General features: G+C 38.1%; 1 protein-coding gene across 1 annotated transcript in view; it reads left to right on the top strand.

Annotated features, from left to right (window-relative positions):
- The window catches only part of LOC131942036 (synaptotagmin-1-like), a gene marked incomplete at its 5' end in the record, with an annotated part of 75,737 nt that overhangs the window by 27,408 nt on the left and 29,362 nt on the right, over positions 1-18,967 (top strand). Inside the window, one exon of the mRNA XM_059301696.1 lies at positions 17,093-17,521. Within this exon, the coding sequence (XP_059157679.1) occupies positions 17,093-17,521 (429 nt within the window). The remainder of the gene's footprint in view (positions 1-17,092; positions 17,522-18,967) is intronic.

An 18,967-nucleotide genomic window follows, 5' to 3' on the forward strand; every position in this document is an offset into this window, starting at 1 on the left:
CCAGATTTTAGTTTTAGGTGATATCCAGATTTTAGTTTTAGGAGACATCCAGATTTTAGTTTTAGGTGATATCCAGATTTTAGCTTTGGAATGGTAATCCGAATTTTTGTTTTGGAGTGGCATCCAGCCTTGGATCTATTCGCCGTACTTAGGCCACATTCAGAATCCAGGTCATACCCAAACTATTATTTAACCAGAACATTATATACACTAGGCATGCTGCCCAGCTTCGCTTAGGCTTTCGAAAACATTGAGAATTTGAATGCTTAATTAATTCGCCCGAGGGTCGGTCTACGACCTCAGGAGTTATAAAGAGGTTCCTCCGTGGACATTTTTTTTCGATTTATAGCTCATATAAGGCGCCGGTCAGTCGAGGTCAGTTTTGACCCCATCATCGTAGACTTTTCGGCCAACCGGCCCCCGCGTTCTGTCGCCCCAAGGCAAGATCCTGCCAAATTTGAAGCGCCTGCGGCGCCGGGAAGTGCCCTTTCGGGCACCCGACAACTTTGCTTTATATATTATAGAGATTAGCAAATTGCATAGATAAACAAAGATTTCAATAAAGTAATTAAGGCCTGAAATACTTAAGTATAGAAATGTATTATTTCAATAGATTCTAGATCTAGGTAGGGTCTACATCTGTGTAAGTCTAGTTTTTCCGTAGATTTAGATCATCTAGATCTAGATCTAGAATCTCTAGATCTAGATCTAGATGATCTAGAATCTCTGGATCTAGAATCCTAATAGAATTTTTTTAAAGTTTAGCCCGAGCAAATTAAAAAAAAAATAAAAAACCAAGTATGACTTGGTGTGTGTCAAACCCGCACCACCTGCGTGGTTTTAAGTACACTATCATCTCAGCTATTAAGGCATCTTACAAACCTCGGAGAATGAAAGAGGTATTTTAAAATCTTAACTTACGCGAATATGCCTATTCTTTCAAATTAATTTTTTTATCCCAAATTAGCCAGTTACAAACAAAGATTTTGTATAAAATAATTAAGTCTTGAAATAGTTTAGTCCTAATATAGAAATTTATGTTTGGAATAGTTCTAGAGTAATTAGAGTCTAAATCTAGATCTTTGCGTCTACGTCTAGTTAGTAGTTATTGCGTAGATTTAGATCTAGTCTAGATCTAGAATATCTAGATCTAGAATCCAAATAAATAAAATAAATTTTATGAGTTTAGGCCGGAAAAATTGTATTGTATACATTTCATAGTGTACGTAGATCTAAATCAAATTTGAATGAAATAGTTCATTTCTTTTTATTCTAAACACGGCAGATGACGTCATTAGTTAATGTATAAGCAATAGTGACGTCACAGTTTTATGCGTTCTTTTTCACATCTATTAATGATTTTCCGGTTGCATAAATAATACTGTTTCTCTACATTCGAATACGCCTTTAATTTTTATTTTTCTTCTTTAAATAAAATTGTGGTTATACATTTAAAACATCTAACATATTATTTTCAACAAAAGTCCGTATAAAGTTCTCCATATATCGCTGTCGTTTCTGACGTGATGTCCGGCGAAAATATTTTGCGGACAGACAGAGAGAGAGAGAGAGAGAGAGAAGTGCGCACGTGGGGAATTATAGATTAGGATAATATTATCGTTTTATAACAAAATCTATTTTTGAATGACGTGTTTTAAAATCAATTAATTTATTTGCAGTATGTTACAATAATTTTAGATACATTTTTAGCGCAATTTCCATTCTGGAGAATTGCGTTTATTAACTCGTCATTTCTGGGAATGGATGGATGGATGGATGAATGTGTGTCCGGGCTTTAAGTCGTATCTCCTCCTCAACGAAGCAATATCGATGACTAGTTCCAAAAGCAATTATGTTAAGCAAGTTACGAGAATGAGCATAGGCCATAAAAATTCCGGGTTTCTTTCATGTATTTCCCGGAAAAGTAAAAAAACCTCGAAAAAATTCAGTTTTTGGCCCATATCTCGGCAACCAGACCACTTAGCGACTTGAAACGTGTACCAATCGATTCCTGCCATAATTTAGAACAATATTGTCGAAGAAAGTTTTCAAAAATATCCTCTCGTTCGGTCACAAATTTTAAAATTACATAAACACCTACAAACCGATCGTTCTTCTAGCTTGAACGCACCCCAGCATTATACGTCAGAGCTATTTTTAGATAACATAAGGAAATTGCGCATAAATGTCACTAGACTTTTTTTAATTAACTTGTTTTCACAATATTAGCAAAAACATATATTCGTCTCCGTTGTTGATTGGTTTTTAGGAACTTTTTTTTGCTTCGGTATTGTGGCGTGTTGATTTTAAGCGCGATTCGGTTTTGTTTTGAGAATGTCTTAGACCCGACTTCATACTCCATTTGTGATCTATTCGTGAGTGGGGGTTAGGGGGTGGAGGAAAGCATCAGCCGTTTCCCGAAGTTTATTAAAATATTGATTTTTACACCAACAAAAAACATGCAGTTCCCACCACCAACCCCCTCCCAAAAAAAAACACACACACACACTAACACCCCTCCACTCGCACTTGAAATCTCCATCGTGTAAGAATGTCTGCCGACTTGACGACGTTAACTGTGTGTGTTGTTCCCTTCCTCTTATCCCAAGCAACACACAACTCTTTTCCGTTATACTACAACCACTCAACTACAACATTTTTTTTACCTTAAGACAACCACTCACTAACAACATTTCTAACTTAATGACAACCACTTACAAACAATCCATTTGCCTTAAGACAACCATTAACACCACCACCCTGCCTTACCCACTTCGGACATGACCCCTCACCAAAAAAATTGCTCCATCTCGTTTACGACTCAGCTTTCAATTTTTTCCACCCCTCCCCTCCACCCCGGTCTTGATTTACTCTGCTTCATTAATTACCACTACCCCCATCTTTATTCATTTCACCCATTAGCGCCTGATAGAAATTCCACATGCTTGCCCATATCACGTGCCAATGCCATTAGCTTAAATAAAAAGTTGCAACATAAGGTACCTCAGCCTTGACTTAAGAAACAAGCTGGACATACGAAGATAATGGACATACGCATTATAAATCATGTATATATATAATATATGTATGTATATATATATAATATGTATGTATATATAATATATATATATATATATATATATGCGTGTGTGTATGTATGTATATATATGCATATATATATATATATATATATATATATATATATATATATATATATATATATATATATATATATATATATATATATATATATATATATATATATATATATATATATTAATATGCATGTACTTATATGGATAGATACATACATACATACATACATACATACATACATACATACATACATACATACATACATACATACATACATACATACATGCATGCATGCATGCATGCATGCATGCATACATACATGCATGCATGCATGCATGCATGCATGCATACATACATACATACATACATACATACATACATACATACATACATGCATGCATGCATGCATGCATACATACATACATACATACATACATACATACATACATACATACATACATACATACATACATACATACATACATAGATTGTTTGTTCTTATTATTATTAATTTAATTATTTAAATATATATCTGTAGGAGATTTTGCAATTCTGCACTGTACCAAAAAAAAAGTACGTGAAAGTGTATACCTTAATTAATTAATTATCCAGCAACTGAGTGACGTCCACTTGAAGCACGTCCCCATCGAACGTCTGATCCACGAAATTGAATCATCCCTCTGTTTTTCCCGTGTCTGTTTTTAATTAGCGAATAATTCGAGGCGTCACGTATCGGCCATTAGTGGAGGATGACAAGTCCCACGGGGGTTGTTTCAATTAGACGTATTTTCTTTCCCTGTATGTGTCTACGTTTGCTGTATTGTTTTATGAGGAATAGTGAAATATGAGGCAAACAACAATAAAAAAAACCCCACTAAGATTATAATATTTTTTTGTGGGCATCATACAGAGCACAAGTGTTTAATTGGGAGTCTGCTTAGACTGCATGTTGTTCTTCAATAAACTCAAAAAGGTATAGCGATCTATTTCGGCTCCCAGGGCGAACTATCAGTTTGGCGCCCTCTCCCTGAAATTGGCCGATGTGGGTGAAAAAGCGCCCCCACCTCCCTTCATTTGGAAACGTCAGGGTGCTTTTATCAATCATTTGGCATTTTTATTTTGGTGTCACTAAAAATTGTTGTAGAAACCAATTAAATGAGTCTATAATGCCAAGTAGTTGTGTTATTCTTTACTTCGACTGTATATAATTCAGTAATGAACTTTTTATTATTATTATTATTATTTACCACATTTGGCGCCACAGAATACACCACCCCATAAGTACAGAAAAAAAAACATTATGTCACCCCCCCCCATCCTACCTCTCCATTACACCCCCCCCTCCTATAGGCCTGGTGATGCCTAACTTCATTTTGAGCAAGTCTGAGGGCTCACGTTAAGCAGGCCTGGCTATCTGTTGAGGCCTAGTTTCATGTTGATGTCTGATGATGTCTAGGCTCATGTTGATGTCTGATGGTGTAGGCTTTGATGTGATGTGACGTAGGCTTGTATGTATGATGCAGGCAGTGGCGTAGCGAGGTCGGGTGTCACCCGGTGCGGCACTTAATGGTGTCACCCCCCCCCCCCCCCAGAGGCGTTGCGACCCTTCCCGGGGACAAACGTTCATGTTTTCGATTTGCACCCCCCCCCCCTCAAACTTTCGATTTGCATCCCCCCCCTCAAACTTTCGATTTGCACCCCCCCCCCTCAAGTTTTTTATTTGCACCCCCCCCCTCAAACTTTCGATTTTCACCCCCCCCCCTCAAGTTTTTCTCTATATATTTTGCTATTTTTTGCCTTGGTGTCATCCCCCTAAATGGTGTCACCCGGTGCGGTCCGCACCCCCCGCCCCCCCCCCCCCCTCGCTACGCCCCTGGATGCAGGCTTGTTTGTCGTATGATGCAGACCAGAATGTCAAAAAAAACACCAAAAATGCTGAGTGAGCTGAGACGAAAATTGAATTTTTCTCCCCGAAATGGAGGCGGGAGTGGACTTGACCCATGGGGCAGTTTTACCCCCGGGCGAAGGGGTCGGTGTGGCGAGGGACGGGGCGTGTTTCCGTTCTCCGCTTGTTTTGGCAGCGAAGACAAGTTTTTTTTCTTTCTATCGTGTCATTCACGGTGGAATTAGATTGTCGTTTAGAGGCTAGGTGCAATCAACGTGAACTAGTTGGAGAGGTGTGGACGACGGCTGCCATGTTTGTTGTCTGTCAGGAAACGGTGTAAAAATGTTGCTTGAGCTTTGTGTGGTTGTTGTGTACGGGAGACCTGGGGTGGGGATGTGTGGTGGAGGTGTTTTGGGGATCTGTGTTGGAGGTGTTTTTGGGATTTGTGGTGGTGTTTTTGGGGATATGTGGTGGAGGTGTTTTTGTGATCTGTGGTGGAGGTGTTTTGGGGATGTGTGGTGGAGGTGTTTTGGGGATGTGTGGTGGAGTGTTTTGGGGATGTGTGGTGGTGTTTTGGAGATGTATGGTGGGGGTATTTTGGGGATGCGTATTGCATGTTTGTAAGGGAGAAATTAGATAAAATTGTGTGTTGAAGATCTGGTTTGAAGTTATTTATTGGAAGATATGTGTTGAAGAAGTGCGTTTGGGGGTGACTTTATGAGAAGGGTGTTGGATATCTGATTAGGAGATGTCTGTTGAAGTTATATGTTGGAGTTGTATGTTGGAAATATGTGTAGGGGATGTGTGTTGGAGGTGTGTGTTGATGTGTTCAGTAGTGTAATGCAAACTGTAGGCCACATTCAACAAAATCCTTATAGAAGTGCTAATTGGTCTTACACGAAGCACCTGAATGGTCCTGATGATTACGTGTAACTTGTTTACCATTGCAATATCCCAAGTTCAACCACAAGCCTCGGCTGGATTTTTTCTAAAGGGGAGATGACTACATTACTCACGGCTCATCAATATACTTGAAAAAACATCTGACGTTGGAAACTTATTGGCTTACAAATATGTTTAAGTCAGTTCTAAAATTTCAAAAGTCAAATCAAGTTTTAAATACACCTTTTTTATCCCATTTTTTTTTCCTTCTAACCAATAGATAGAAAGTTTTTCAAAGTTTTTACATTTGAAGATTTATACCTGTTTCTCTTATACATTATTGTATACTAGAGGTTTATTTTTAATGTAACTAATTTGTTTTCTTAAATAAAAGCATTGGCTGCTCTTGAAATCTCTAATCTATTTTAGCGAATCAATAGTTTTACTGAAGAAGTTTTTGTCAATGCAATTAAAAGCTCACTGTTTTAAAAGTTGTTTTATTTGAAACTCAACACTCACTAAGAACTATGACATATAAACACTAACTTATACCACATGACGTCAGTAATTAGCTTAGTCATCTAATGGTCTTGCAGACGGACCTACCAATTAAAATTGCTTTTGATGTCTCATTATAAAATCTAATAACCTAAAATATTTATAAACTAATATTATCTCTAATTACCTGTCTCTATGGTGCTTTTATCCCGGTTTAATATTTCCTGAGAAAATAAAAATAATTATGCTCTTGATTTCTCAATAAAAAGCGCGCTATGGAAAGACTGAATTTTTTTTAAGTAAGACAGTATGTTCGAGTGGTCTAGGCTCTAGACGCTTGCGTGTACGTGATGAATGTGTGAAAGTCTATGTACAAATTGTGAGATGGTTTAACATGGAAGTCTTGAGTTCGGTTCCAGGCTTAAGACCATGTCTCTCTGGGTCATCATTAGGTCAACTTTCATCACTGGGTCAATATTAGGTCATTGATGGTTCAACATTAGGTCATCACTGGGTCAACATTAGATCATCAGGCATCTCACTCCAAGGTTGCCTTTCCAACAGTTCCAAGCGATAAATTTTTCCTTCATCAATTCCCTAGATGATGTCCATTTTTTCTAAGCATTGTGGACAGTGTGAACCCATGTGTTTTATTTTTTATTTATTCTCCTAATGCCAATATGGCCAAATACCACAGTGACCTAACAATAACATGGCCAAATGCTACATTCTCCTAATGACGACATGGCCAAATGCTACATTCTCCTAATGACGACATGGCCAAATGCTACATTCTCCTAATGACGACATGGCCAAATGCTACATTTTCCTGATGACGACATGGCCAAATGTTTTCCTTATCTCCAATGGACAAATTCGACAGTTCCTTAGCGTCCACACGAACCAAAAAATTCTCCCACCCCCCCCCCCCCCCCTAATCCCAGCCAACTTTACAACACCACTAACCTCGGCGTGAGAGCGACAAAAAATGTCCGAAAAAAGTAATGTCCATTACCCAGCACCTGCGTGCTCTAATTTCAACGTGATCCCGTCGTCACGTGACCTCCCATTTGTGTTTTAATTCGTTTTTATCCGTTAAAATAACAGCAGCTTTTGTGGCGCTCTTGTGTGGTTGCTCCTATTTGTGTTTCTGCTTTCTTTTTTTTTCTTTGTTGTTGTTCTTTCGTGGCCAACTTGTATATATTCCTTCTTGGCCAATATCTATTTGCTCCTTCTTGGCAAATATCTATTGATTCCTTCTTGGCCAATATCTATTTGCTCCTTCTTGGCCAATATCTATTTGCTCTTTCTTGGCCAATATCTATTTGCTCCTTCTTGTCCAATATATATCTGCTCCTTCTTGGCCAATATCTATTTGCACCTTCTTGGCCAATATCTATTTGCACTTTCTTGACCAATATCTATTTGCTCCTTCTTGGCCAATATCTATCTGCTCCTTCTTGGCCAATATCTATTTGCTCCTTCTTGGCCAATATCTATCTGCTCCTTCTTGGCCAATATCTATCTGCTCCTTCTTGGCCAATATCTATTTGCTCCTTCTTGGCCAATATCTATTTGCTCCTCTTGGCCAATATCTGTTTGCTCCTTCTTGGCCAATATCTATTTGCTCCTCTTGGCCAATATCTGTCTGCTCCTTCTTGGCCAACTTCTATATATTCCTTCTTTTGGCCAGTAGCTGTCTGCTCCTTCTTGGCCAATGCTTTCCCCCTACGGACCCAGTTTTCATTATTCCAATTAATGAGGTACCGTAATTAAATCTTACAAGATCTTAAGGCAGCTTTTAATTAATAGATCTGCTAATTTATTTTTTAAACACGATTTCATGTTAAATAGCACAGCACGCACCATAATATTATCTAAGCTTATGTCCTTAATGGCCAAACAATTTGAAAAAAATAAAAATATAGCATGAAGAAGGTTGTTTTTTATTATTTTGAAAGAAAATTATATCAGGTTACAAAAGATGAAGTACCTGTTTTTAAAATAACAAAAATGTTCATTAATTAAGTAAATAACTTTTTTTAACGTCTCATTAATCCTGAAATATATGTCAGGTTATCTACACACTACACTACTCACCCCGTCTGTAGCCCGCGAGTCCTGACCTACTTATAACTCTCCCATCAACGCGACATCACCCGTCTTTTTTAAGGTCACTCGTGACGTCACACTTCCGTCCTGTCCCACCCCTCTCCCCCCGCTAGTTTCCATTTGCGTCCAGCCCACTTTCCCATCCGTCCCTATTAGGGAAGCCGTCTGCCCGAGGCGCGGGGCTGCCTAACACTTAACGATGCCTTCTTCTCCCCCCCCCCCCCCACCCCAACCCCCACCTTTGTAGAACCCCCCACCCCCACCTCCTTTAAAGGTGGAACTCTCTAGATATGAGAGCTGGTCAGTATACATTCGACAGTATCAGAGATTTAACTCACCGACAGCGATGTATACCTGAAGCCCAGTATTAGAAGTTTCAGTCAAAGACAGCAGTCCATATCTTTAGTGTAGCCCAGTACCAGAGGTTTCAGTCAAAGACAACAGTCCATACCTGTAGCCCAGTATCAGAGGTTTCAAAGACAACAGTCCATAGCCGTAGCCCAGTACCAGAGGTTTCAAAGACAACAGTCCATAGCCGTAGCCCAGTATCAGAGGTTTCAAAGACAACAGTCCATAGCCGTAGCCCAGTACCAGAGGTTTCAGTCAAAGACAGCAGTCCCTACCTGTAGCCCAGTATCAGGGGTTTAAGACCAAAAACGTGCTCCCACCTTCGCCCATAGCCCAGTTGAAACAGAGATCAATTATCAATTAGAACCGAGTTCTGACTTAAATAGATTGTATATTTAGTTTGTCTGACGTTGATGGATTGTAAATTACACCCAGACTGGCTTTGATAGTGTACCGTCATCGATTCTATTCAAATAGATTTTATAGTGCATTGATTTATCTTAGGGATATATATATATATATATATAGATAGATAGATAGATAGATAGATAGATAGATAGATAGATAGATAGATAGATAGATAGATAGATAGATAGATAGATAGATAGATAGATAGATAGATAGATAGATAGATAGATAGATAGATAGATAGATAGATAGATAGATAGATAGATAGATAGATAGATAGATAGATAGATAGATAGATAGACAGACAGACAGACAGACAGACAGACAGACAGACAGACAAACTTACAATACCGATTTTCAGAAAGTAAGAAATTTGAGATTTTATGATATCTAACATTTAGAGATTGTAACCATAGAAATGGACATAGACTGACAGTTGCAGTAACTCTGTGAGACATCTTTTATTCCGGGGGTCCGTAGCGGGGGATTCTAACCCCTTCGGCACCCCGCGCCAACGCCCACGTTTCTGAATGTAAGTTATCCAGCACTTTCTTCACTTGATAGCATCCCACGCCACTGGGCCCTAAAGGCTTTTAACTAACGAAAAGTTTTTTCTTTGTGTCTTTTAACTGGACTTGTCTGTTTGAGTTAAATCTATTTTAACTGTTGTTAATGATCATGTAATGATAATTCCCAACCTTTGATCAGATATTTTTCATGCATTTTTTCGGCAGTTTACACTCAACTATTGCAATATCCAAACCCGGGAATAGTAAAATTAATCAAAAACTAGGACTAATTTTGAGGTAACGAGTTACGGTTTAATGTGAAATAAAAACTATTTATTTAAAAAAAAGACATCACTTTTTTAGAATTTTTCTGTTTTTATTTTTAAAATTTAGTTTAACAGTATATGTTTATTTAGTATTTTCAGAGTCGTGTTGAAAATCTAAAAAAATTTAAATGACTGATTCACTTTTACTAACGAATACCTATTTTTCTTTTAAAATAAAAATTTATAAACCCTTCCTTCCAAAAGAAAAAAAATTCAAGTCGAGCTTCTCAAATAAAAAAAATAAGAACAGCAATTTTTTTTAGCATCAGTCTTGTCTAGACCACAAGAAAAACGGCTTCTAGAAAAAAATGCGCCAACGCAAAAAAACCTTGCAAATAGAAACTAATTATACTAATACACTAAATTTTGTAATATTTTGTTTGAAAATGTTGTATTTTACTACATTGTTCACGTGATCTATATATGCTTATGTCTATAAATTCTCGATTTACAAAAAAAAAGGAAAAAAAAATTCTTGCGCACATTTTTGTGCGTAGTTTTCCGGTGCGCGCTTTTCCGTTGCGCATCTTTCTGGTCACCAGAAAAAAAAACAGCGTTTATCGACTTATCGACTATAAATCACTGTGTTCGAAGCCTTCACCTTAGTTAGTATACTGTAACAACTACCTCAGCCCTAACCAACACACCACCCGGGGCTATAAGCTGGTAGGAAACGAATTCGCCCACCCCACGACGACTAAGTAACTAATTATCAAGGGAGAGAAGTCTCACTTAAAAGGGGAATAACCGATATTCTTGGCTTGAAGATTTAAGGATTTTTTTTTTAAAGACTTGCTTTTGGGCATGTGTAAAAGTACTATAAAGTGGCGAAAGATGGAATAAGCGGTCAAATTTTTTTATAAACAGAATCCTACTACGACTGAATTACGATATTAGCTTTAATAAATAGAATTCTACTACGACTGAATGTATACAATTAAATAGTTCTATGTATGTAGAAATAAGAGTGTGTTTGTGTGTATGTATACACTAACGACACACCTAAGTAAATAAATGCTTTGTTACTGTTCTTGACACCAAACCTTAACTTTTAAATTCCCAAACAAATAATCCTTTCCCTTTATTTCTCTGCATTAACTCCCCTGAGGCACTTGAAGTTAGAAAAAAAAATCACTTTAGCTGCGTTGTTTTTTCTTTTCTTATCCAGGGGAGGGAAGTCGATATTCTTATACCAGTCATCATTAGTGCTTGTCGGAAAGGCGTTCGTGTTTCTTATTTTTGTCTACGAGAAAGGAATTGAATCTCGCGTTTCCTATTCATTTTTCACGACCAGCTTTGAAAAGTACACTGTATTAAGAAATTTGATGACAGTATATCAAGAGGCACGATAAAAAGGATTTACAAAATTTGTAAATGACGTTGTGGATTCATATTGCGAACTACTCGAGTTTCGAACGTTTCGGACAACGAACGTAACTCGATTTACTAAACAAACTACCTCAATTGACGTTATTTGAAGGAAAAAAGTTTTTAAAAATTACATATTTTAAGGGCTTGGTTGAAGGCAGATACTCATTTTATGTTGTTATTTTGTTATTTTTTTTTAATGTAATTATTTTATTTTTTGTTATGATAAAAACTTCCCAGCTACTTTTGCATTCAAACAAATTTTCTAGGGGGAGGGAAGGGCACTGGTAAAAGTATATATTCTCTATATAAATTCTATTTCGTTAGGGGGGGGGGGGGGGGTAGGCGAAGAAATGCCTGAAAGAAACTCTGCCTGTTTATCCTATTTTAATAACAGTACTCAATACCTTCACACGATCTCACCCCCCCCCCCCCCAACGTCAAAGCACGTCTCCACACAAAATGTCCCCACACAAATTTCATCGCTCAAAACGTACAGTATATCACAATATCAACATTATAGTTTCATATCTTAAATAATAAGCTCTTTTATTTTTCAATTTTGACAAGTCACATTTCAACTGACATGGCTCAAAAACTATTTTTTTCAGCTTCTTTCAACTTTTTTTCCACGATTGCAGAATTAAAATCATCATAATTAGTGTACTAAGACTAATTAACGTCAATTGCAAATTAACCCAGATATGCAAAGCAACTCAACCCGTCATGATAAATAACCTGCTCTTCCGTAGAATATTCTGGGAAAAAATTATTTTTGCTCCAAAGAATCATTTCGAAAAGATATAGACGCTTCTGTCCTCGTTAAGTAAACATGTTTCTCAAAAAAAAATAATTACAAATCTCTGGAACGATCGATTTCTATCTCCCCCTCCCCCCTCTTCTAGTTATTTTCGTTTTCTGTTTGGTTCAACATCTGTTTGTTCTCCACCAAAGCCTAATCGGTGTCTATTTGTTTTATTAAATTCTAAAGTCAATTTCAGAGTCAATTCCCAAGTCATTTTCCCCACGTCCGAGCTGACTGTAGCCTCGAAAATAACCAATCCTCCCTTAACAAACTCCTGCTCTATGAAAATTTGTTTAAACAGAAAGTGTAGGGGGGGGGGGGGTAGACGGGGTTAGGGGATTCATGCAAGCCCTCGCTCTATAAAAATGTTTTTAAACAGAAAATGGGGGGTGGGGGTGTACAAGCCCCTGTTAAATAAATAAAAAAAATGTTTAAACAGAACATTGTGAAGGGGTGGGGGGGTCATACAAATGCCCTTTTAGCTTAGCTCGATTCTTTTATTTGTTTAAAAGAAAATCGATGTACAATCTGGTAACCTTGAGTGACAAAATTCGGCTTACCCCGAGTCGCGTGGCCCAGCTTTAGCAACGAGACAATTTCTCATTCCCCGGATTTGTTCCTTTTTAATTTGGGATTTTTTTTTTCGTATTTCTTCCTTTTCGATTTGAACGATCGCATGCTGCGTCTTTGCGGTGTGGCGAGTTTGCTCTTTAGAATTTAAACGGTTTGAGATTTCGTTTTTATAAGAACGTAATAAAGTGAGAAATAGTGTCATATGTTTCAAAAGTGGGTAAATAAAATTCAGTATTGCGTTTTTCCATTAGTTGTGATTTTAGCTTGTAGACACAAAAGCTAACAAAATTATTAAATGTATACATTTTTTTTGTTCAATTATGTGGGGAAATAAATTAGATTACCATCTTAAATAGTGTGTTATTAATTTTCTGTTTCGTGTATTTTGTCAAAATGAGATAATGTTAATTATGAAATTAAATTTTTATATGTCGTTTAATTAGGTATATTATGTTTACATTATAGTCGGACTAAGCAATGTACCTGCAACTTGGTTGTCTTGAAGATTATATTTATTTGTATAGTATATTCTTTCTATACAAAAAGTTATTATTATATTAAACTATCGATGGCTAGATGAAATGTGTGATGAAATAAGGCTCCAGATGTAGACGATAATGTTTGGGTTGTGTTGCTGTCTGTAGATGTTGAGGGTTATCAAAACTGCTGACGTGTTGAAACCGATCACACAGAAAACGATCCAGTTGTATCATTTAGAACTCAAAGATGAAGTAGAGTTGACCTGTTTTCATTATCTCGGCGTGAGAATAGATGTGTTCAATTCAATGCCCAATCAGCTTTACTTCTCTATAACAGAACTCTAGATTTTATAATAAGAAATCTTGCAGGAAAATGCGCCGATATAATTCATCATTAGGGCTTGTAAATCTCGGTCTCTCTCACTTAAAATTCCAAATCTCGTTAGCAATGAAGAGATGTAAATTTTCGAACCAGATTAATTGTTGTGAGCATGATCTATATTAATAAAAAACATGGCGGCTATTAGTTTCTAGGCCTCGCTTAGAGATTTTAAAATCACCAAGAGTTTCAAAACTGCAACACATTATTTTTAAAATGTCAACGCTATTGTTTTCATATGGTTGGAAACTAATATATGTGCTTGATTTTTTAATATAATAGAATGAAATTAAGTACCGGTTCGCCTAGGCTATTGTTTGTATTGTATTAACGGGAATATTTTAACTACGTTAACGACAACATGTTACTGATTCGAATAAATAACAACAAACTGTACGCTTCTTTTAAAAAGTTAACAATTTAACGTAGGTTGATTTTTTTTTAAAACTAGTCTACATCTTGTATCAATATTCTTGTTTACGATTTTAAGTAAATTAACAATAGCTGAAGTGACTTTCCGTTATTATTTTGCCAATTTAATACAAATACTCCATTTGGTTTTTAAAAACGCTAGCTGGCAAGTTGGTAACCTACTTACAAGCCCTATTCCAGTGCGACCAACAGTTTCAACAATTAAGTTTTTATTCCTTACTTCAAGTAATACTACACTGCAGTTATAAGATGGTTCTATACCATTCTTGCTCTTCAATAACGAGAACAGCTTTCAAAAGGAAAAACCGAATTAGATTCGACAAATCAATTTGTAAAAATATTTTCATTAAAAAAATTAAAATCTCATTTGCATCCTAAATCAAACTGTTATTTAAACATTTCTTTTCTCCAGTTTGTCGGTTTAATTCCGAAAAGTTGTACCGTATTTTTATAAGGCGTTCATTGACCTAAAGGTAATGAGTACATTTTGGAGCCCAGTATCAAAGAAATAATAGTCAGACGGACTCGGTGGCCTACGGTTAGATCTTCAGCCTTAAATCTTGCGTGGAAGAGGATTTGAACTCCATACCAATAACATAACAACCATGCACACTAATGTATAACCACAGCATCCTATTGTAACCGTCTGAATTGTGATCGATTCTAGCAATCCAGTATCGACACCGCATTTTTATAACAGTATCGTTGTAAGGGCCGGGGTGTATCGTTAAGTCCTGGGTTGGGGTATCGATACCAGTTAAAAAACATGCTCATTGTGTTTAGGTTGTTTATCTCTAACATTGAGCGCGGGGATCACATAATTCTTGCAACGACCGCCTTGAGTGTAGGCAACCAATAGCTGATGTACTGAGTATGGTGAGTGGGATTACCCCTTTTTTTTAATTTTTAGCAAGACGGAGTCCGTCTATTATCGACAACCCATGATGAAGATAAGGGTAGAGAAGAAAAACAAACTAGCAACGTCCATTAGAGTTGTCCCCCCTGACATATCTCACCGGCCAATCGCGAAAACCGACAGCGCGGAAAACAGATTGATAAATAATTCATAGTAACAGTCAGTGCAAGTAATCTCCCCTTTGTATCCCAGCGTTTTTCTAAAGTTTATGGTAGCGGGCCAGGGATTAGGGGATCAAAGCCTGGGATTACGAAAAGGATTTTTTGTTAGAGAGTTTAGATTTAACTTAATTCTTGATGGTTACGTTTTGCGAGTTATTTATTCGAAGCTATGGAGTGAGTGGAACGAGCAGACTTGCATACAGACATTAACGATGGTGTTGTTGATTTATGTGGTGGGGGGTGGTGGATGATGATGTGGGTTGTATCACGTGGTCTGTGTGAACGTCCAGTGTTTCTTCACTACTTTTCTCCGGGGGGGTGGGGGGGGGGGGGAAAGGCACTTGAAATTTTGGGTGGGCAGACTAAAATTTCCGGGGTGGCGGAAACTGTTAAAAGTATATATTTTCTATATAAATTCCATTTCGTTCGAGGGAGAGGTAGACTTTCTTCGGTGAGGGGGGGGGGGGGGCAGAGATGCCTGGAAGAAACTCTGTGTACGTCACGTGGTCTGTGTGTAGGTCACGTGGTCTGTGTGTAGGTCACGTGTTCTGTGTGTATGTCACGTGGTCTATGCCAGTCTGTGTGTACGTCACGTGGTTTGTGTACACCACGTGCCCCCATCACGTGATAAACTAACGTAGTGACGTAATCTTCTGACCTTTTTGTACCGACGTGTGATGATGTATTAGGCTTACGATAGGGGGGAGGGGATCAGATATTGGCTACAATCACGCGATGTCACCTAGGTATGAACCCCGATCTCTTTAAGCTGGGCATCAAGAATTAGTTTTGAGGATTGGTAAAAGCACATGTAGCCTATATATTTTATTTGAGAGACCAAGGTTTGTTTACGTTTTCAATAGGGTCGAGTATCTAGCATCGTCTAAATGAAGCAAAGTGTGTTGTTGTTATTTTAAGATAGCTATAAAATTATTGGATTATTAAGACTCGATGACTAAGTTTATCCAGCAATGAAAATATGGGATTGTTGACAAATGTTCATTATCGATTGTTTCTTTCATCTACAAAATATCCTTTCCACCTTACACAAATTTCTCTGCACTTGAATAAATCTAATTTCATTTTCTGACAATATCGCTCTTCTTCATTCACACAACAACTCCCCTTCTAACAAAACTTTCACCTCCCATCGAAACCTTCTACTAATAAAACCTCCTTTCAAAATCACCTCCTCACCCTTCAAAACCACCTCTTCCCCAACAAAGCCTCCTTAGATCAAAACCACCCCCTCCTATCAAAACCACTTCCTCCAATCAAAACCACCTCCTCACCCAACAAAACCACCTCCTCACCCAACAAAACCACCTCCTCACCCATCAAAACCACCTCTTCCCCAACAAAGCCTCCTTCCCTAACAAAGCCTCCTTAGATCAAAACCACCCCCTCCTATCAAAACCACTTCCTCCAATCAAAACCACCTCCTCACCCAACAAAACCACCTCCTCACCCAACAAAACCACCTCCTCACCCATCAAAACCACCTCTTCCCCAACAAAGCCTCCTCTGATCAAAACCACCTCCTCCCATCAAAACCACTTCCCCCAATCAAAATCACCTCCTCACACAACAAAATCACCTCCTCACACAACAAAACCACCTCATCACCCAACAAAACCACCTCCTCCCATCAAAACCACTTCCCCCAATCAAAATCACCTCCTCACACAACAAAATCACCTCCTCACACAACAAAACCACCTCATCACCCAACAAAACCACCTCCTTCCATCAAAGCACCTCCTCCCATCAAAACCACCTCTTCACATCAAAACCACCTCCTCACATCAAAACCACCTCCCCCCAACAAAATCTCTTCTCATCAAAACAACTTCCTCACCCAACAAAACCACCACCCAACCAAACGTTCACCTCCTATTTCTCTATCCCTCCCCAGCTGGTGCGTCAGGCCAGCGTCACCTCCATAGAGGAGGAGAGTCAGGGCACCGTCCACGTCAGTCTGGAACACAACCCCGAGACTAGCATCCTCACCGTCAACCTCGTCCGCGCCCACAACCTCCTCCCCCGGGACATCATCGGCACGGCCAACCCCTACTGCCGGCTCACGCTCCTCCCGGGCCACCGCACCTCCGCCCAAAGCCGGATCCACCGGAAGACGCTGAACCCGGAATTCGAGGAAGAGTTCATCTTCGAGCTGAGCGCCGAAGAGGTGGACGATACGACTCTGGAGTTGTCGTTTTACGAATACGACCAGTTTTCCAAGGATGAGTGTGTCGGCTTCGTCAGGATACCGCTGGCCGGGATGGATCTGCGCAAGCAGGTGGATTTATGGAGATCGATATCGCCCTACGAGAAACCAAAAGACGTGAGTAGTTTTGTGTAATTCACGTGCGAGTGAGTATGTATGCGCATATCCGTATGAGATGTATTTGGTGTAAAAAGGTAGTTTAGATATGAATATTTAAAAGTAGTTTTTTTCCCTATAAAATTGGTTGTTTTGGAATATCACAAAATGTCCCACACTGAGTTACCGAAATGCAAGATTTAATACCAAAAATTAATAGATCATGTTAAGCTAAATTTGTAATTTAACATACCAAAAAAAATAACATAACCTATTTCGAACTATAGAAATTTACCAATTAAATTTCGATACCAAAATTAATAAAACAATTTGAGCTACCAAACTTGTAAAATACCCAAAAAAAAATTGCCTACCGAAATTGCATGTTTTTCAAAACAAAAATAATGTTCCTACATTGGGCTACTAAAATTGACTATTTTTTTATTAAAAATTAAATATTTTTCTACACAGACTTTCTGAAATCGACTATTTTAAATTAGAAAAAAAAAATATATCCATTTTGAGCTACTAAAATTGCCTATTTTAAATTACCAAAAAAATATCTTTATTGAGCTACTGAAATTGCCTATTTAAATTACTAACAACTACCCACATTCAGCTATTGAAATTGCCTATTTTAATATAACGTTTGTTGAAAATTCCGAAACCTTTAAAGCCTAAGCTTCTTATCTAAGCTCAGACGATAGTACCCACCCCCCCTCCGTATGTGATTTCATGTATAGACGTGAGTACCCCTAACCTTTACAGGCAGAAGACGTGGGCCATTCCAGATAAACATGTTCACACAAACACTGAAAGTAATAAATATTACATTTTTAAACAAAAGTTTTGAAAATTAGATAGTCCATGTCCCTTTAAAAGATTATTTTAACTTACTTAAAAGGAGTGGCGCCCCTTTACTCAGTTGTGTCCCTTTTAAGAGAAGCGTCTGTTTAAAGATCAGCGTTCCTTAAAGAGCAATATCACTTTATACAGGAACTCTAGTTTAAAGATGAACTAATCCATAAGAGTGCAGTCATTTTTTAAAGTGCATTAGTTTTTTTATTATTTTTTTAAACGAAGATAATAAAAAAAACATACAAGAAACATTTTGTTTAAGGTATGCGAGTAACGCAAACATACACACGCAGATTTAAGATGCACCAAAATGGTTTGTCCGTGTGTCACATTTAAAGACACCACACTAAGCCTCTTTAATCAGAAATAGACTCCCCACCCCACCGGTAATAGACACCCCACCCCACCGGGAATAGACACCCCACCCAAACGGAAATAGACTCCCCACCCCAAGAAGAATAGACTCCCCACCCCAAGAAGAATAGACGCCACACTCTAACGGGAACAGACGCCCCACCCCAAGAAAAATAGACGCCACACTCTAACGGGAATAGACGCCCCACCCCAAGAAGAATAGACGCCACACTCTAACGGGAATAGACGCCCCAC

The sequence above is a fragment of the Physella acuta genome, unplaced genomic scaffold (genome assembly GCF_028476545.2).
Source record: "Physella acuta isolate Inbredline_101_S28 unplaced genomic scaffold, ASM2847654v3 ptg000384l, whole genome shotgun sequence".
Lineage (NCBI taxonomy): Eukaryota > Metazoa > Mollusca > Gastropoda > Physidae > Physella > Physella acuta.